At 44.3% G+C, this 21622-nt stretch overlaps 1 protein-coding gene across 5 annotated transcripts in view; it reads right to left on the reverse strand.

The window, feature by feature from the left end:
* The window catches only part of pxylp1 (2-phosphoxylose phosphatase 1), a 274822-nt gene that overhangs the window by 245252 nt on the left and 7948 nt on the right, over positions 1-21622 (reverse strand). For 3 of the 5 annotated variants that reach the window (XM_070882367.1, XM_070882362.1, XM_070882369.1), the window contains exon 1: positions 14939-15092. The exons of the other annotated variants lie outside the window; for them this stretch is intronic. In XM_070882367.1, coding sequence (XP_070738468.1) covers positions 14939-14950 — 12 coding nt within the window. In that variant the 5' untranslated portion in view covers positions 14951-15092. Of the gene's footprint in view, positions 1-14938; positions 15093-21622 lie in introns of those variants that run through there. 5 annotated transcript variants of the gene reach the window in all.

The raw sequence follows: 21622 nt of genomic DNA on the forward strand, positions 1-21622 counted from the left end.
GCAGAATAACTTATCTGCACCTTATTTTCTTTCTGAATCTACCATTTCGGGACCTCTCCGCTTCAGTAGCTTCTCTGCCACAAAATGGGACGGACTCCACCTGAACCGGAATGGGACCAGTGTCCTAACAGAAAGGGGAAAGAGTGAGGTGACATAGGCTTTAAAGTATGGGGGAGGGATCTACAAGAAATGAAACAAGCCTAAATAGAAATGAAACAGGAAAGGAGAGCATAGGACAGACTAACTAAGGAAGGACATAAATGGCCAGGGAATAAATAGGGTTATAGAACAGGAGTGTAAAAAGATGGTTACAAATAAAGTGTGAGGAACTGCTATTAAAAATGAGGTAAAATGTACAGCAATGCACACAGTGTCTGTAATAAAACAGGGGAACTGGAGGCAATAACGAATTGCGAAAAACCAGATATAGTAGGGATTAGAAACATAGAAACATAGAAAATAGGTGCAGGAGTAAGCCATTCGGCCCTTCGAGCCTGCACCGCCATTCAATGAGTTCATGGCTGAACATGCAACTTCAGTACCCCATTCCTGCTTTCTCGCCATACCCCTTGATCCCCCTAGTAGTAAGGACTACATCTAACTCCTTTTTGAATATATTTAGTGAATTGGCCTCAACAACTTTCTGTGGTAGAGAATTCCATAGGTTCACTACTCTCTGGGTGAAGAAGTTTCTCCTTATCTCGGTCCTAAATGGCTTACCCCTTATCCTTAGACTATGACATGGCTACAGAAAAATTAGGACTGGGAATTAAATATTGCAAGGTATAACATATTTAGAAAAGGTAGAGAGGAAAAAAGGGGTGGTGGAGTAGCTGTACTTATTAGAGATAACATAATGGCAGTAAGAAAAAGTGACACAGCTATCAGTAAGAGAGAAATAGAATCTATGTGGCTGGAGATAAAAGAGAATAAAGGATCAATCACATTAATAGGGATAGTCTACAGACCACCTCATAATGTAAGGGAGGTGGAGGAAGAAATATGCAAACAATTAGGCAAATGGGTAAAAATCATAGAATAATAATCATGGGGGATTTCAACTCCCATGAAATTAATTGGCCAGAAGAAGTAGGTAAAGGGGATAAAGGAATGGAGTTCATACAATGTGTGCAGGACTCCTTTCTAACCCAGTAGGCAAGAAGTCCGACAAGGGAGGATTTGCTACTGGATCTAGTAATGGGGAATGAACCAGAGCAGATAAGGGAAGTAAAAGTAGAGCAATATCTAGGTAATAGTGACCATAATATAATACGCTTTAAGATAATAATTGAGAAGGACATAAGCATGACAAGAACAAAGGTAATAGATTGGAGAAAAGCCAATATTTAGGGGCTCAGAATAGAACTTGGGAATGTAAAATGGACAACTTAACATCGATAGTAGGAAAAATAATGGAATACCTGCTAAAGGAGAAAATAGAAAAACACAGAGAAACCAAAAATATAATAATGAATAGTCAGCATGAATATCAAAAGGGAAAGTCTTGCTTGCCAACCTCATTGAATTCTTTGAAGAGGTTATCAGAGAGAGTAGACAAGTAATTTATCTAGTTTTTCAAAAGGCCTTTGATAAGGTACCACATAATAGACTAATGAATAAGGCCGCGCACGCAGTCAGGGGACAAGAAGCAGAATGGATAGCTAGCTGGCTGCAATACAGAAAGCAGAGAGCAGGGGTAAAGGGTAGCTATTCTGAGTGGCAGAACGTGGAAAATCGGTTCCTAAAATGATCTGTGCTGGGACCACTGTTGTTCACAATTTATATTAATGATTTAGACTTCAGAATCAAAAACACAAATTTCTAAATTTGCAGATGACATCAAGTTGGAGGGGATAGTCAATACTGAGGAGAATTGCAACACATTACAAGAATACATTATTAAAATTGGCAAATGAATTTCAAAACAGGTAAGTGTGAGGTATTACATTTTGGTAGGGAAAATAAGGTCACATGTTACTTGGACAATAAGAATCTAAATGGGGTAGAGGAGCAAAGGGACAGAGGGAGAAGAGTGTCAGATTGAACTAGGATTGGAAGAAGGAAGAGTATCTCTGTGAAAGGGTGGGGAGTTGGATAGGGTACAGGCCCCCTATGCACTTAATCCTCTGTGAACTGGGCTGAGAAGTTAGATGTAGGAGAATGACTACTGAGGTAACTTTACAACAACAACTTATATTCATACAGCACCTTTAACATAGTGAAACGTCCCAAGGCGTTTCACAGGAGTATTATGAGATAAAAAATTTGACACTTGAGCCGCATAAGTAGAAATTAGCGCAGGTGATCAAAAGCTTGTGGGGGGCCAGCCAGGAATGCATTGGAATAGTCAAGTCTAGATGTAACAATGGTATGGATGAGGACTTCAGCAGCGGATGAGCTGAGGCAGGGGCGGAGATGGGCGATGTTACAGAGGTGGAAATAGGCAGTCTTAGTTAGGCTGCGGATATGTGGTCGAAAGGGTCAAATATGACACCTAGCTTGCGAACAGTCTGGTTCAGAAGTTCGGGAGAGGGATGGAGTAAGTGGCTCGGGAACGGAGTTTGTGGCAGGAACCGAAAACAATTGGTCATTTGAAAATCCAAATGTTACTTTGCATTTCCTTTATTTATATTAAAAATCTTATCAATCTTGATGTATAACATTACCTAAAATTAACTAGAATGCATCACTTTTTATGTAAAAAAACAAAATTCTCCAGGGGACATATCCCTGAATGTCCTCTTGAAATGCACCAGCAAATTTATCTTTTCAACATTACCTCTGGGTTTTCACAGAATAAAACGCAACTTACCTTTATATAGCATCCTTCACATCCTCAGGGCATCACAAAGCGTTTCACGGCCAATACATTCTTTTGAAGTACAGTCATTGTTATGTGGCCACAAACAGCAATGTTATAAATGGAAAATTAATTTGTTTTGTTGGAGAATTTCCTTATTCTCCTTCAATTAGTACCATAGAATCTTTTGTCCATCTAAGAGGGCAATGAGGCCTTGATTTAACACGTCATTCAAAATGTAAGTACTTTTGACAATACAGTTCCGTGTATTGTGCAGCGGGGTATAACTGCACTTACTGATTTCCTCTGTGCAGCACTGAATTGTCAGCCTAGATTAAATATTCAAATTCTGGAGTGTAGCTTGAACCCACATCCTACTGACTTAAATGCAAGAGTACTACCATTGAGCCAAGTTGATACTTACGTGCTTAGGTTGTTTTTCCTCTGATATAAGTGAAAGAACAGTAAGTGTACCTACAGCTTAAATTGCATGTCCAGTATAACTTTTTTTTTTCAAATGTCAGGATCATTGGGTGCAGCTATATATCTTCAGAGTTGTTTTTTGAGTTGTTGGCTATTTTGAAACTGTTGGGCAGCTTTTGTCAGCATGGTTATCGGATCCAGTGTGCCAGCGCAGCCTTCAATCGCTTGAGGAAGAGAGTGTTTGAAAACCAGGACCTCAAATCTGGCACCAAGTTTATGGTCTACAGGGCAGTAGTGATACCTGCCCTCCTATATGGCTCAGAGACGTGGACCATATACAGCAGACACATAAGAACATAAGAATTAGGAACAGGAGTAGGCCATCTAGCCCCTCGAGCCTGCTCCGCCATTCAATAAGATCATGGCTGATCTGGCCGTGGACTCAGCTCCATTTACCCGCCCACTCCCCGTAACCCTTAATTCCCTCAAAGCCCTGGAGAAGTACCATCGGTGCTACCTCCGCAAGGTTCTGCAAATCCACTGGGTGGATAGACGCACCAACATCAGTGTTCTCGCTCAGGCCAACATCCCCAGCATCGAAGCACTGACCACACTCGACCAGCTTCATTGGGCGGGCCACATCGTCCACATGCACGACATAAGACTTCCAAAGCAAGTGCTCCACTCGGAACTCCTACACGGCAAGCGAGCCCCAGGTGGGCAGAGGAAACATTTCAAGGACACCCTCAAAGCCTCCTTGATAAAGTGCAACATCCCCACCGGCACCTGGGAATCCCTGGCCCAAGACCGTCCTTTGGAGAAAGAGCATCCAGGAGGGCGTTGAGCACCTAGAGTCTCGTCGCCGAGAACATGCAGAAAACAAGCACAGGCAGCGGAGGAGCGTGCGGCAAACTAGACTCCCCACCCACCCTTTCCTTCAACCACTCTCTGGCCCACCTGTGACAAAGACTGTAATTCCTGTATTGGACTGTGCAGCCACCTGAGAACTCAATTTTAGAGTGGAAGAAAGTCTTCCTCGATTTTGAGGGATTGCCTATGATGATGATAATATCAGATAGTGATCAGGAGCAGGAACCCGAGCCAAGGCCATTTGTAGAATCCTCACTGAAATCAGCACCAACTAAAAATAGGATCCTGGATCTTCAGCTTTGTATGGATCATCAAGAAATTCATTTTCAGCAGCATTTGGTTGAATCTCTTTGACCATTTGTTTCTACTGTTGCTTTTGATTTAAGTCTCAGATTTTTTTGAAGAGGGTTTGATCGTGATGGAATCAGATTCAAATTCTGTAGTGTTTTCGTGTTTTAGAAAGGAAATTTTATCAGAACTATATTGAGTTTGTTGGTGGTATTGTGTATACTGGTCTGTTTTTCGGTCAGTTGAACGTAGTCAATGAGGAGTGTCACATCACTTTTGAATTATTTTGTAATTGCCATCAGGAAAATAATCTATATTATAGAATCATAGAATAATACAGCACAGAAGTAGGCCATTGGGCCCATTGGATGTGCGCCGGCTCTTTCGAAGAGCAATCCAATTAGTCCCACTCCCCCACTCATAAGAATATAACAACATAATAAATAGGAGCAGGAGCCCCTCGAGCCTGCTCCGCCATTTAAGAAGATCATGGATGATCTGATCATGGACTCAGCTCCACTTCCCCGCCCACTCCCCATAACCCCTTATCGCTTAAGAAATTATCTATTTCTGTCTTAAATTTATTCAATGTTCCAGCTTCCACAGCTCTCTGAGGCAGCAAATTCCACAGATTAACAACCCTCTGAGAAAAATAAATTTCTCCTCATCTCTGTTTTAAATGGGCGGCCCCTTATTCTAAGATCATACCCTCGAGTTCTAGTCTCCCCCCATTAATGGAACCATCCTCTCTGCATCCACCTTGTCAAGCCCCCTCATAATCTTATACGTTTTGATAAGATCACCTCTCAATCTTCTGCATTCCAATGAATAGAGGCCAAGATTCCATTGGCCTTCCTCATCACTTGCTGTACCTGCATACTATCCTTTTGTATTTCATGCACAAGTACCCCCAGGTTCCGCTGTACTGCGGCACTTTGCCCATATCGCTCCAATTTTTTGTCCTTCAAGTAAGTCTCCTTAAGTAGTGTCAGCTATGGCTCAGTGGGTAGCACTCTCACCTCTGAGTCAGATGTTGTAGGTTCAAGTTGCACTCTAGGGACATGCGCACAAAAATTTAGGCTGACCCTCCGGTGCAGTGCTGAGGGAGCGCTGCACTGTTGGATGTGCTGTCTTTCGGATGAGATGTTAAACCGAGGCCCCATCTACTCTCTCAGGTGGACGTAAAAGATCCCATGGCACTATTTCGAATAAGAATATGGGAGATATCGCCAGTGTCCTGGCCAATATTTATCCCACAATCAAATAACAAAAAAAAAATCACCTGGTCACTATCACATGGCTGTTTGTAGGAGCTTGCTTGTGTGCAAATTGGCTCCCGTGTTTCCTACATTACAACAGTGACTACACTTCAAAAGTACTTCATTGGCTGTAACGCTTTGAGATATCCAGTGGTTGTGAAAGGCGCTATATAAATTCAAGTCTTCCTTTCTTTTTTAATCCAATTCCCCTTTGAAGGCTACGATTGAATCTGTATCCACCGCCCTATCAGGAAGTGCATTCCAAATCCTAACCACTCATTGTGTAAAAAACATTTCCCTCAGGTCGCCTCTGGTTCTTTTGTCAATCACATTAAATCTGTGCCCTCTCATTATTAACCCTCCAGCCATTGAAAGCAGTTTCTCTTTATTTACTCTATCTAAATCCTTCGGGGCCGAAATTCAGCCTCCCAATAAGGCCTGTTATCGCCGGCCAAGCGGCGGTGTCGAATGGCCGCCAATTTTTTGTCGGAATTCGCTCCAGAGGTTTTTCCACTGGTCCCCACTTCTGCCCCGCTGCTGCCAAACCCTCCTAAGTGCATCATCAAAGCGGCACTGCCGATCTTGTGCTCCGCAAGCAAACTTTAGCTAAATAAATCTTGCGCCCGTTGCACGGTGCCCCCGACAGTTTTTTCTGTCGGTGCATTGTGTTTGCAATGTGTGCAAAATGGTGGAGCAGCCGCACTGCCGCAGCCGCCATCTTTTTTTTTTGTCGGTCGACTGCAAAGTCGGCCCGACAATTATGCCCCAGGGTTCAGCCGGACTGCCAACAGGCAGCCACTTGGGTGCCAGGCCACTGGCCCGGCCGAAACTTTCCCTGGTGGTCCAGTGGACCTAACTAAATGAAACAGAGCTTGCAGTGGCTCTCCCCGTTAAGTGCTACGTTGATGACTGACAGCAGCAGAAACTCCGCCTCCGCCTCCACTTCTGCCCCCAATATGACCGACTTCTGCCCTGCTCAAAAAAAAGACAAAGAGTTAAATTTTGCACAAGAGGCCACCGCATCTACCGCGGCGTGCAAACACAGGAAAAATGGTAGGTGCAACCCATTTCCGGTAGGAGGGAATTTCGGCCCCTTCATGACTTTTAAACATCTCTATCAAATCTCCTCTTAGCCTTCTCTGCTTTAAGAAGAACAATCCCATCTACTCCAGTGCATCCACATAACTATAATTCCTCATCCTTGGAACCATTGTAATAAATCTCTTTTGTACCCTCTCCAAAGCTTTCACACCCTTCCTAAAGTGTTGTTATCTGTTATTAATTTTAAATTTTTTGGAGGTGTGTAGATGTCTATTATTAATTCTGGTAGTTGTGCTGAGCTATTTAACTTCAACCAAACAGTACAATTAACCTCATTGTTCCAAGACTAAGGAGGAGAAAAATCAGCCAGAAGGAAACGAGGAAAATTGCAAATAGAAATGCGATAGTTATAGCGACATAAAAAGTTGGTTTCTCCTTTTAAAAGTGTCATATTTTCCTGTTGTGGATTTCATCTTTTGTGTAAATGGGGAGAGGGATTTCAACCACTTTAAGTCTTTTAAAATTCACTTCTTGATTAGTTTTATGTCCTAACTGGCGCAAGCCCATTCCATGCAATCATCTTTTATTTTGTCAATTTGTTTCTTGATGCATTTGGTTGGAATAAAGCTTTGGTCATTTTATTAAAAGACTGTAGGTCTCTCACTCATGAAGATGGGTTGATGGGAGGGCTATCTCATTGCACCTTTTTGGACGTGTTTATTCGCAACACCAAAACTTCTGATTGGTCCCCTTGGAGGTCAAGACACACCCAGCAGTGCTCTGGAATGTGTAATCAGATCCTCCCTGCCTAAATAATCAGTTACTTTGTAAAGTGTAATTTGAGCCATTCTGACTGCTTATTCCAGACAGAACAGAGCTCACGTAGGACAGGCTGACCCTCACAGGTTAAGACCTTCTCCCACCCGCAAACAAGTTCTTGACCCCACTGCACAAGTTCCTGACCTCCTCTCCCCAAGCTCCTGACGTTCCCCTGCCCACCTTCCTGACCTTCTCCCCCTGCCCAAGTTCATGACCTCCCCCCCTGCCCACCTTCCTGACCTTCCCCCCTGCCCAAGTTCTTGACCTTCCCCCTGCCCACCTTCCTGATCTTCTCCCCCCACCTGAGTTCCTGACCTTCCCCCTGCCCAAGTTCGTGACCTTCCCCCCGCCCAAGTTTCTGACCTTCTCCCCCCGCCCACCTTCCTGATCTTCTCCCCCCACCTGAGTTCCTGACCTCCCCCCGCCCAAGTTCCTGCACCCCAGATTCATGACCTTCTTCCCCCCTCCCCAACAAGGTCCTGACCTACCCCCGCCCCCCGCATAGATGGGGCATTGTGTGTGGGTCACAGATTGTTAACAGATTTATTGGGTATGAAGTGAATAGTGACAGTGTCATGACTTTTGTGTTTTATCCAGTCCAATGATGTCACTTGCCACATATGTACCGAGCTTTCCAAGAAATCAACAAGGTCTAGGGGGAGGAGAGGGAGAACATGGTATGGGTGTAAAGGGGGTTGGGTTGGAAGAACACGATCTGTCTTACCATCTGGACCACGTTCATGCTCTCAATCCCTCCCCTTTCGATCTGGATCACATTCTTCCCCATCCCCACTATGATCTCCATGCTCTTTAACCACCCCCTTCCCCGCCGAGTTCCTGACCTCTCTATGACCCGCTCCAATTCTCTCTCTCCCTCTGAGTCCCATCTCTTTCTTTCCCCTTCCATCTCTTCTCTCTCCCTCCAAATTCCCCCTCTCTCAATGCCCCTTTGATGCTCTCTCTTTCCCCTTCTCACTCCCTCGCTCCCTCTGAATCTGTCTCCCGCTCTCCGATTTTCACTACCTCCGCCTCCAATTCCCTCTCTCTCCCTCCAATGCTCCCTTCTCCCCCCCCCAACCAGCATGGATCCAGTAACGGGCTCACAGAGCTGAACAAAGTATGACCTATGCTGCACTACAGCCATACAGCTCCATTTCGGCCTGCTGAAGTGGAGCTAAATTACAGAACAAATTACAGATCCAAGGTCATCCCATTCTCCGTCATCAAATTACAATACGCAGACGAAGCTTGCGCCTGCACACACTCGGAGGCCGAAATCGAAGCCATCGTCAACCGAGGCATACGAAAGCATGGGCCTTGCACTAAACATCTGTAAGACAAAGATCTTCTACCAACCTGCCCCTTGCCACACAGCACTGCCACCCCCCCCCCCCCCCCCCCCCGCTTATCAAAATCCACGATGAGGCCTTGGACAACGTGGACCATTTTTCATACCTCAGGAGCCTACTGTCAACAAGGGCAGACATCGATGACGAGGTTCAACACCACCATCAGTGTGCCAGCACAGCCTTCAGTAACCTGAGGAAGAGAATGTTTGAAGACCAGGACCTCAAATCCGGCACCAAGCTCATGGTCAACAGAGCTCTGTTGATACCTGCCCTCCTATATGGCTCAGAGACATGGACTATTTACAGCAGCCACCTCTGCATAATCCTGCAAATCCACTGGCAGGATAGGCGCACCAACGTCAGTGTTCTCGCTCAGGCCAACATCCCCAGCATCGAAGCACTGACTACACTCGATCAGCTTCATTGGAAGGGCCACATTGTCTGCATGCCTGACACGAGACTCCCAAAACAAGCGCTCTACTCGGAACTCCGACACGGCAAGCGAGCCGCAGGTGGGCAGAGGAAACGCTTCATGGACACCTTCAAAGCATCCTTGAAAAAGTGTAACATCCCCATTGACACCTGGGAATCCCTGGCCCAAGACCGCCCAAAGTGGAGCAAAAGCATCTGGGAAGGTGCTGAACACCTCAAGTCTCTTTGCCGAGAGCAAGCTAAAGCCAAGCGTAGACAGCGGAAGGAGTACACAGCAACCTAGGTCCCCCACCCACCCGTTCCTTCAACCACCGTCTACCCTACCTGTGATAGAGACTGTAGGTTCCGCATTTGACCCTTCAGTCACCTGAGAACTCATTTTTAGTGTGGAAGCAAGTCATCCTCAACTCTGATGATGACAGCCACAGCTGTGGGGTACTGTACATGCATGTCCTCGATGACAGCATGCATGCGCAGAAAGGGATCGGGTGCACATGCGCAATTAGGGGCGGGGCCGACCGTGCACATGCGGTGAAGGACACAAACATGTTCGTGCAGATAATCACTTTGCAACATTTTATCAACCCTTGAATCTGAAGCAGGGAAACTCAACTCTGCATACAACAGTTCCATGCCATCGGGAATTAGTGTGGAACTGTCTCCGCTCTCTCTGCCGTAGATGCTGGAGGACGAGATCACCTGCCAGTACAGCCCCCATGACTTTTAGCAAGTGTTGTAGTTTGAAGTGTCTCAAAAATAATGCGGGAGCTTTTTTACCAGCCAAAACGCTTCCTGATACCAAATAACCTTGAAATATATAAAAACTCTTGCAGTTGCAGGAATTAACAACCATCAAACTTCAAAACTCTGTCAAGTGCGAGTTATTGGTGATGATCCCTTTAAATAGCGTCGCTGCAGCCAGCCTCCTACTGCTGCACGCCACCTCAACCTGTCATTACTTTCTCCAGCCGTTAACTTCAATGGCCAAAATGAAGTTGGGAGTTTAGGCATCAAGTGCGCGTTGCACACTCACTGACGTCATGATCTCTGTGTTTGCAATGTCCCCTGTAATCGGGTTTAGCAGCAGTGTTACTGGAAAGACAGATATGGCGTGCGCCATCAGCTGCTGGTAGAGCGCTGAATGGCATTTTAGTGCCATCTCATGGCGCTAAGGTGTGTCACCAAACATACAGATTTCTTCCACTGCAGTCACTCAAGGGGCAATTCATAATGTGTAAATGCAGACAGCGAGTATGTAAATGGTATTTGACAGTGGAAAGTCAATGCAGCCAAAGCTAATCCTGTCCTCACCCAGTGCCCACATGTGTATTTTCCAGCAGGAACCCTGGGATTGCCCCTCCCTCATCCAGGGACATTGATGATGATTGTAACGTTCCATCTGCTGCCCCGACTGTGATCAGCTAAATCAGCACAGAAGTCTTTTAAATCAAGTCTTTGAAATCATAATAATATTGCTAATAAGATCAGTTAATTTAGCTCCAGTTTACTACTAGAAGATCTCAGTTTCAATTCCTGGTCTGCCCTGTGTTAGCTAATCTGAACTGTGGCAGGAGTTAGGTTGCTACAATTGTCCTCAGCATCCCTAGGCTAGAGATGGGGAAGCAGAGGGGGGGTAGGGCAAATTAGCTAGTATTGATCTATAGTGCAAAGTGCATGCAAGTAGACTTTGGACAAGGACAGGATTAAACAACGATGAGATGCCTTCCGAGAAGGAATATCCCACCAGTGAAAATTGTTTCGAGTCGGACACGAAGAATACCAACTCTGGGAGGTAGTGAAGGGCAACAGTACCAGTGAAACTGTACCCTAACAAGAGTAGGCAGCGTTAAGAGAGCAGTGACGTAAATTGGTTGGAGAAGCTTTTTAGAAAGAAGTTAATAAAGTTGCATTAGCATGCTTTTAGTAGTCATCACACCTACACCCTCCATGTCAGGATGCTAAATGGTATATATAATAAAGTGATATAATGGAAACATTGATCTTTGATACTTTTCAGTACTTTTGTTGGTAGATTCTGTTCACAACCCTGTTGCATCCACACCACCTATAGGATGATACCCACATTTAAATCTTGCTTTTATTAATGGTAATTTAGAACTGCATTGCAAATACAAGACTGCATTGTGCTTCCTCACCATGAATGAAATGATGAGCATTCTTTGTACAGGTATTTGGATTTTGTACATGTTTTTGTTTCTGTAAGCTAGCAATAATTCAAAAAATGCAAGAAAACAATCTTTCATTCCATTTTATTAAATAAATATTTGAAATTATCATCTCATTACTTTCCATAGAATTCATTATCATCAAAGATGAATGTGTAATAATCTGCCGACAGGGGTGGTGGAGCCAAAAACATTAGGGATGTTCAAAACAATAGCAAGAATGTCCTTCCTCAGATTAGGAGGCTAAAACTGTACACAATATTCAAGGTGTGGCCTCACCAAGGCCCTGTACAACTGCAGTAAGACCTCTCTGATCCTATACTCAAATCCTCTCGCTATGAAGGCCAACATGCCATTTGCCTTCTTCACCGCCTGCTGTACCTGCATGCCAACTTTCAATGACTGATGTACTATGGCACCCAGGTCTCATTGCACCTCCCCTTTTCCTAATCTGTCACCATTGAGATAATATTCTGCTTTCCTGTTTTTGCCACCAAAGTGGATAACCTCACATTTATTTACATTTTACTGCATCTGCCATGCATTTGCCCACTCACCTGACCTGTACAAGTCGCCCTGCAGCCTCTTAGCACCCTCCTCACAGCTCACATTGCCACCCAGCTTAGTGTCATCTGCAAACCTGGAGATATTATATTCAATTCCTTCGTCTAAATCATTAATGTATATTGTAAATAGCTGGGGTCCCAGCACTGAACCTTGCAGTACCCCACTAGTCACTGCCTGCGATTCTGAAAAGGGCCCGTTTATTCCGACTCTTTGCTTCCTGTCTGCCAACCAGTAACCTAACCCAGTCTGCCAATCAGTTCTCTATCCACATCAATACATTACCCCCAATACCATGGGCTTTAATTTTGCACATTAATCTCTTGTGTGGGACCTTGTCAAAAGCCTTTTCAAAGTAAAAATACACCACATCCACTGGTTCTCCCTTATCCACTCTACGAATTACATCCTCAAAAAATTCTAGAAAATTTGTCAAGCATGATTTCCCTTTCATAAATCCATGCTGACTTGGACCTATCCTGTCACTGTTTTCCAAATGCTCTGCTATTACCTCTTTAATAATTGATTCCATCATTTTCCCCACTACCGATATCAGGCTAACCGGTCTATAATTCCATGTTTTCTCCCTCCCTCCTTTTTTAAAAAGTGGGGTAACATTAGCTACCCTCCAAACCATAGGAACTGATCCAGAGTCTATAGAATATTGGAAAATGACCACCAATGCATCCACTATTTCTAGGGCCACTTCCTTAAGTACTCTGGGATGCAGACTATCAGGCCCTGGGGATTTATCGGCCTTCAGTCCCATCAATTTCCCTAAAACAATTTCCTGACTAATAAGGATTTCCTTTAGTTCCTCCTTCTTGCTAGACCCTCGGTCCCCTAGTATTTCCAGAAGGTTATTTGTGTCTTCTTTAGTGAAGACAGAATCAAAGCATTTGTTCAATTGGTCTGCCATTTCTTTGTTCCCCATTATAAATTCGCCTGATTCTGACTGTAAGGGACCTACATTAGTCTTCACTAATCTTTTTCTCTTCATATATATCTATAGAAGCTTTTGCAATCAGTTTTTATGTTTTATGTCAGCTTATGCTCATACTCTATTTTCCCCCTCCTAATTAAACCCTTTTTCCTCCTCTGCTGAATTCTAAATTTCTCCCAGTTCTCAGGTTTGCTGCTTTTTCTGGCCAATTTATATGCCTCTTCCTTGGATTTAACACTATCCTTAATTTCCCTTGTTAGCCACAGTTGAGCCACCTTCCCTGTTTTATTTCTATGCCAGACCAGGGATGTACAATTGTTGAAGTGCATCCATGTGATCTTTAAATGTCTGCCATTGCCTATCCACCGTCAACCCTTTAAGTATCATTCGCCAGTCTATCCTAGCCAATTCATGTCTCATACCATCAAAGTTACCTTTTCTTAAGTTCAGGACCCTAGTCTCTGAATTAACTGTTTCAAACTCCATCTTAATGAAGAATTCTACCATATTATGGTCACTCTTCCCCAAGGGGCCTCGCACAACAAGACTGCTAATTAATCCTCTCTCATTACACACCACCCAGTCTAGGAGGGCCAGATCTCTAGTTGGTTTCTCGACGTATTGGTCTAGAAAACCATCCCTTATACACTCCAGGAAATTCTCCTCCACCATATTGCTACCAATTTGGTTAGCCGAATCTATATGTAGATTAAAAAGTCACCCATGATAACTGCTGTACCTTTATTGCACGCATCCCTAATTTCCAGTTTGATGCCATCCCCAACCTCACTGCTACTGTTTGGTGGTCGGTACACAACTGCCACTAGCGTTTTCTGCCCTATGGTGTTCCACAGCTCTACCCATACAGATTCCACATCATCCAAGCTAATGTCCTTCCTTACTATTGCGTTAGTCTCCTCTTTAACCAGCAATGCTACCCCGCCTCCTTTTCCTTTCCTTCTATCTTTCCTGAATATTGAATACCCCTGGATGTTGAAATGAATTCAAAGCATCCTTTGAAGTGCTCAGGTACTATTGTTGATGTTCTCGATGCATTTATAATTTAAACATCTGGGAAGGAAGCTGTGTGTGTGCGGAGCTCTCAGCCGGGTGGGAGAATTCCAAATGGAGCCAGGCAGTATTAACTAGGGTTGATACTGCATCAGCATCATAGATGTAGGAAAAGAACTGCAAATGATCATAATCCAGTGGTTGACCAAGAGAATTGTCCTCTGTAACACGGTCTTGCCCATCAGTAAAGGGGTCATCTGCAGTTGGCATTGGGAAAGTTTTGTGAGCTCTAGACTAGGGGTACCCAGGTTATTGTAGCAGGGGCAGGGACGGATTAAGAGTGCCTCGGGCCCCGGGACAGAATCCCGGCCATGGGCCCCTACTCCCATTCACATCCTGCAGTAAATGACATTGGTGAGCTAAGTCACAGACCTGAGTATGCAGCAGGTCAAGGTTAGGTCAAGTCAACATCTCAGGTTATGTTCTCATTGATACCATGATGATACTCATTTAATATTTTATTATGTTTCCAAACAATCAAACTGATACCTTGATGAAACCTTGCATAAACAGTAAACATCAACACTTTAATAAAAAAAAATCCTTACATTTTGAAACTAAATCAACAATGACAACATTTAGAAGACAGCGCAATTTTTTAGAAGACCAACATTTGTCCATTTTCTCCACAAAGGCAGCTACAAGTACAACACTACATTGGTCTTTTCCTAGATTTTTGTCGGCTAAACTCGTCAATGATTTTCGAGAGTTCAAGTTTTCTCAGTACAGGTTGGACCTCTCTAGTCCGGCATCCTTGGGACCTGACCAGTGCCCTTGCCTGGCCCGCTTACCTCAATGAACACCAACACCTCAAAAAAACCACATACATACACACAAAAAAATCTAGAGATCGGAGATAAAGTAGAGGATAAAGTCAAGGAGAGACCCCTTACCCACGATCCCATTCCTGGTGCCAGTCCATGTGTAAGCTATGAGCAGAGCCTGACTGGTGGAAGCGGCAGACTCCTCGCACCAAGACATAGAAACCCCCCCGAGACAGCGGCGGCCCCCAAACACACACAGCGGTTCTTGCAGCGTGGAGTGTACGATGGATCCTGAGACGGAGAATCAGAATCTGCCTCCCTCACCGACCGCCCCCACCCAGCCCAACCTCGGGCACCCAGGCAAGTCAGAGCGCTTTGCACAATGCATAATGCACACACACAGACCCACCCACCTGCCGCCCCAGGAGAGAGAGAATGCCAGCTGCAGGCAGCACATTGTGAAACATTCGCGCGCTCTGTCAGTAGCTCCCACTCGCAGCCTGTGGCCGTGGTCCCCAGCACCAGCAGAACCCGCACTGACTGACAGCCGCTCCAGCCAATCGCCGCGCACACTCACTGACTGACAGCCGCTCCAGCCAATCGCTGCGCACACACATCGAAGCAGCACCCCAACCTAGCCAAACCCACGCACTGCAATACCGCTTAAAGGGGCAGTCCACGCTGTGACTGATGCCGGACCAGGGATGTTAGGGTGCTGCTTCGATGTGTGTGTCCGTATGGTGCTCATGATTGAAAAACTATTAAGTCAATCTTGTCCCATTAGGTTCCTGACCTCAAGCATTTTATTTTCGAGAAGGACCGCTCACCACTGCAATTTGATACCATCATCGACAATCTGGGCAAACTGGATTCAGCTATTCTTATTGTTATTTGGAACAGTCTTGTAGTGAATTCACCTTCAAGAGATCTGAATGACATGGTGTCTTTACTTGAATCCCTTGTCGATTTTATCAAGCGGACAGAGTTTGAGGACTTCGAAGAACTAGGGATTAAATTGTGTGGCCACAATGAGTATAATTCAGCTCAGAGGCACGTCCGGGAACGCAACCACCGCTATAAAAATGGAGAAGCTGAAAACACTGTGTTGTCACCCAAGGAGAAATTCAAAACTGAAGAGCTATTTCAATGTTAGACAAGGTTTGGATGAGGGCGTGTGTATGGAGGAATTGGTACATTCTCAGCTCTGCTGACTTAGTTTGTTTGACATAAATTGAGGTTTGAAGTTCTGTGAGGATGCCACCAAGCTAGAAAACCGATGAAATCATCGGTTCCAGGGGCTAGAAGTTCGTCTTTTGGCCTTAGCGGTAAAATACTGCTAATCACACCGCCATTTTTTAAAGGCCTAAGTTTTGTTTAACAATGCAGCCAGAGGTAAAAATCGGCGTTGCACGAGGATTCGTGGCGGAAACCGCGGTCCTCGCCAACTTTAGTCCAAGGCCGATTACTGCTGTGAGAGAGGCCTTGGGAGGGGGGAAAACACACAAAAAAGGCAAAAAATAAAAAGTCACAAAACATTTACAAGACCCTTAACTAAGTAATCACTGCAAAAAAAAAAAACTTTAACTTACCTTTTTCGTAGATCTTCATACATAATACCTTTTTGGGGCTGCAACGCAGGTTTTTCTCGGGCGTTTTTTGTCGCCCAGAATGCGGGTGCGCCAAACGGCCAAACTACAGTAATAGCGCTTTATTTCATCTTGCACGCCGGAGGTCCGCTTTTCACCGGTATTTCAAAACCGCCGCCACAAAACTTCAGTAAAACTAATGGATCTCTATCGCCAAAAAAGCGGGTGCAAGGTTGGTGAATTTCCAGCCCCTGATGTTTGGGAGAGGAGCAGGCAAGATTTGCTGCAGCTTGCTTGATCTCATGAGTTGAGAGAGCAGCTAGCTTGGACAGGAATCCAAACTTACAGTTGATTTCCTTGTATGCTTCAAGGCGGTGTTTCAAGGTATTGATTAGTTGATCAATGATGACAAGGAACACTTCAGTTTTGAATTTCTCCTTGGGTGACAACACAATGTTTTCAGCATCTCCATTGTCATGGTGGTGGTTGAGTACCAGGACTCGGAGCTGAATTGTACTCATTGTGGTCACAAAGTTTAATCCCTAGTTCTTCAAAGTCCTCAAACTCTGTTCGCTTGATAAAATCAACAAGGGACTCGAGTAAGGACACTATGACATTCAGATTCAAGTTGGTCAGGTGAAAGCACTTCAAGACTGTGTTCCAAATAATAATGGCATAGAAATTCTGATGTCCCGGTCCCGTACGAAGTTTCTACGGACACGGGAAGGCATCGGAAAAGCCGGTTTTCAGATTGCAATGCGCATATGCTGAAAACCAAATTTTCATATCTGCCAAGCTGGTGCTTGACAGATCATCTGCAGATCGGGAGCGAGGACATTTGTACGGGCAAGATTGCGGTATTTACCCATATCTTGCCCGATAAATGTCCTCAAAACTGGTGCTCCTGATAGAAGCAGGCACATAGCCTACTTTTATAGGCGCAAGAGTTTAAAAACTTATCAAAAACAAGTATTAAAATAACATTTTAAAAAACATATTTATGTTAAAACACTGCCCACTCAGGTAATTTTATTTTAAACCCTAACCCTAACTTTTTTTTTTTTAAATCGGCAATTTTTTTTCTTTTAAAAAAAATTTATAACAAATTTCTATTAGTGTATTATGTGAGTTTAAAAAAAAATGTTTTATGTAGTATTTGTGCGTTTTGGGGGGTTTCTCATTCATAGTAATAGGAGATTCGTAACTTACGAATCTCCTATTCCTATGCCTATGCATGAGAAAATACTTACCTGTGATTGGGTATCCAGGCCCACATGACTCCTGCGGATATCCCAATGTGAACGCACTGCGACGCGCAATCACGAGAGGCCTCCGGACCAGGATCTCAAGTGGGCGCAGCAGCTTAAGGTAAGTGCGCATTTTATTTCTATTCAACAGTGCTTTGCCCGTGGGAAGTCCTCGAGAGGAATTTCTGAGCCAATGAGAATCGCTGAATCCAGTTCACCCAGATTGTCAAGGATCAACTGAGCTTCATTTCGACATTCAACTTTCTGTTCTAAGTCAGTTGCCAGGGATTCCAACACTTCGCATATGGGAGTGTAACCTTTAATCAGGGTGACACTGCTTCATACCTTGCCAACGATCGAGTAGCAGAAAGCTGTTTGACGACAGACAGCCCTAAAGGCTTTCGTTTTTCATAAAGCAGTTTCCAGCGATACGTCGATGCAGAGAGAAAAGTGTACAGCTTTTGTACAATGTCAAAAAATCTGGGCTGCATTTGGCACTCTTTTTCCCCATAAAGTTGAGTGAGTGCACTGCGCATGGTATAAACGTCGCATATGAGCATTGCTCTTTCATGATAGTTTGGACATCAATGTATTTCCCACTCATATTGAAGCATTATAAGATTGCCCACAACAATTTTGTATGTCGATCCCGTTCTCATCCAGAAAGACTAGTATTATTTCTGCTATTTCTTGTCCAGTATGACAAATTATCGGCAAGAATTTTAGGAACCTTTCCTCAGGACCAGTCGGTAGAACATAGCAAACGACAAATGTCAGCTGATCTGAGTATGTGACATCTGATGTTGAATCAACAAATATTGAATAGAACTTCACTGATTTCAATTCCTGGATAATTGTCTCAAGTACTTTGCCACCCATCAGACTAATCAGTTCTTAACAAGTGGTGGAAGACAAGTATGAAGTATGGCCCTTGCTTTTGTTGGTGAACTGCTTGATGTGTTCAGCAAGAAATACATTGTAGTTTGCGAGAACCACCAACACACCCAGATAATTACCATTACTTGGAGACTCAATGATTTTGTCTCTGCCTCGCAATGAAATACCTCGTTCACAGAGAAACGTTATCACAGACAGCCCGCTCTAGCACCTTGTGCAAGTGCTGCCATTCATTTTCAAACTGGAAGACAATATGCCACCCACACAACCAATGCCTGCTTGTCTAGTGCACATTACTACCATGGATTCACTATGCTGATGGCTGTTGTCGTGAGATAAAATCCTCTCATCTCCATGCTTTCAGTCATTAAACCCATGAGTAAAGTGACTACTTGTTTGTGCTGTGACCTTGCAAGCAAAGCAGTATACTCTATCATTTGAAGGTGAATAACAGAGCCACGCTCGCTCCACACGTTCCCCTGTCAGCGGGTGCACACGTGTGAAGAAGGACGTCGAGCAGTATCGGCGGCATCCTTCCGTGGCATGAATCATGCCGTGGTTTTGGAAACTTTATCACAGTTTCTGCAGTCCTCACTACCTTTTACAATCCAATGGCTTTGCATGTCTTCTGAGATATTGTCTCCCCACAGCCCAATGTCACTCGTAAGTTGCGCCTCTTTCAGCTTAGTATGCACCAATTGGTTTTTATCTTCTTCCACTTTTCGGACTTGGAGCTCCAACTCGACCAACTCCGGATCCGGTGCCATGAGTGATTTCATTGTTGAAGTTGACTGCATAGCATCGTCTTGGCCTTCATCTTCATGATCTTGAGTTTTTAAGTTGGAAAAAATTATCTAGTTTAAGCAGTTTCGCTACTTCTCGTCTCTTTTGCTCCTCACGGAGCTGGTGCTCTTTCCTTTTTTTTGTCCCCGATTTGTGCGTAGAATGCATCTCTAGAAAAAGGGCATCTAGAGTCTGTTTACATCAAGTCGAGAATAACATGCACCTGAGCCCTCACGGCTTCGCTCCGCTCTTGCTACGTCACTTATGTCAATACTGTTTACCCTTACCCTTAATCCGACCCTGTATGGGTCCCACTCTAGGCTTAGGCCCCAGGCAACTGCCCCATCTGCCCCCACCACCACCACACCCCCCCCCCCCCCTTAATCTGTCCCTGAGCAGGGGGCTCAATTTAAATGTGCTGAATATGACTAAAATGCTTTGGAGTTTCAGAGGTTCAATCTTTCAGATGGATGTAAAAAAAAACAGTACTATTTGAAGAGCAGGGAGTTCCCTCTGGACAACATTGTCACCAAAAATAGATTATCTGGTTAGGTATAACTGCTATAACCGTCCTATACACAAATTGGCTATCATGTTTCCCTTCAATACAAGAATTACTACATTTTCAAAGTAATTCATTGGTTGTAAAGTTCTTTAGAATGTCCTGAGGTCATGGAAAGCATTGTATAAATGCATGTTCTTTCTTTCACATATAGCATGCAGTAGAAAGATGGTAAAGTGCTTCAGTATATGTTTTATCTGCAATGATTAAAGGAGAGTATATCAGAAAGTTACCATAAACCCTGAACTGGTGCCAGCTGCATTTTCAAGGCTTCTTCCGCATACAAGGTTACATTTGGGTGTTAGAGGGTCAATTTCCTGGTCACTTTCTTTCTTATAGGGTGTCTTCTGTAGCCAGATTAGAAGTGAGAGGTTGCAAATGTCATGATGATATCCAGCAGTACCCAAACATCAGCATGCAGCCCACAGTGGGATATGATGACATGTTCTATGGAAGGATAACTTTGTGCTAAATGCATGTAAAAATATAGTGAAAGAATAATTCTAGGGAAAGGCTGGTTGTGCTATGTGTACCTTGAAGCATAATGGACATTCACGAAAGTTATTGAAGCCAATGTGAGGGTGAGGGTAAGTGCCATGGATGTCTAATGCTGAATTACAGCTTGTAATGGAAGTTGACAGTGAGGTGTCCTATCTTGGCTAATCTGGTAAGGCTATTAAACTTCTTCATTAACTCCAGGTGTGTTAGACTGAGTTCATGGCATGTACACTGATAACCACCTCCTACCTTTCTTGTTGTGCCACTCATCTGGGGATCCTGCCATGCTGCATTCCAGGCATTCCTCCCAAGTCTCATTTCCTGCAGAAGAATTTCTACGTCCTCATCCGAAAACTGAAATCTGAGGGTGCGCCCTCACACCAACTGCAAATGCTGTCCCATTGTTCCCTGTGCTACTGAGCTCCTTCCAGATTTTGTGAGCCACCACAGGACCTTTCTGCCTTGAAAAGCCACAGAAGAGGGCTGCCTCTTTAATCAACTGCAGGAAATTAAATCCAGCAGTAGAACGCGATTCCCCACTGTGTACCAAGTGGGCTCCTCATTTGCAGTGCCGGGAGCTCAGTCCATTATCATAATAAAGCTAACTGCGAATTATAAGCGGAGTTAGCAGACCAATGACCAGGCAAAAGTTCTTCTTGCACTGTCTGACTTCCATTTCATTTAATCAATCTAGGGTCTAATCTCAGCATCATGTAATTCCTTAGGCAAAGCATTAAAGTTAGAAGATAGGAAAGTACAAAGTTAGCATATATGCCAGTAAATTCTACTTTTTTCTGTGAACAGTCAACCTAAGTTAGCAGTCGTTATGATGGATTTGCTGCAAGCATCCAAGAGAGCTAAATGGGATACTGCAAGTGGAAAACATCTCGAGTTATAGAAGGTAGGCTGGGTGATGCAGACACTGGGCTCTTGGAGCTTGTTTAAGCACCTGCAGCGATTGGAGAGAGAATTTCCAGAGTTTTTTTGAAATTGGCTTAAAATTTAGCCAGCTGGTCTTTTCCTGTCCTTTTTCATATGTTTATATCACCAGCTGTGTCACAACAATATGGGGGAGAAATTGGCTTCCTTTGCGCCTCGCGTTAGCGTCTCCGGGGGCGATAACGGGGCGCTACCGGTTTACTGACCGGGTGTGACGTAATTACCGACGCCCACGAACTTGCATGGCGGGTTGGCGTTGGCACTAAAACTTACCGCCTCGATCTCCTGCACCCTGGAGATC

The sequence above is a fragment of the Pristiophorus japonicus genome, chromosome 6 (assembly GCF_044704955.1).
Source record: "Pristiophorus japonicus isolate sPriJap1 chromosome 6, sPriJap1.hap1, whole genome shotgun sequence".
Lineage (NCBI taxonomy): Eukaryota > Metazoa > Chordata > Chondrichthyes > Pristiophoridae > Pristiophorus > Pristiophorus japonicus.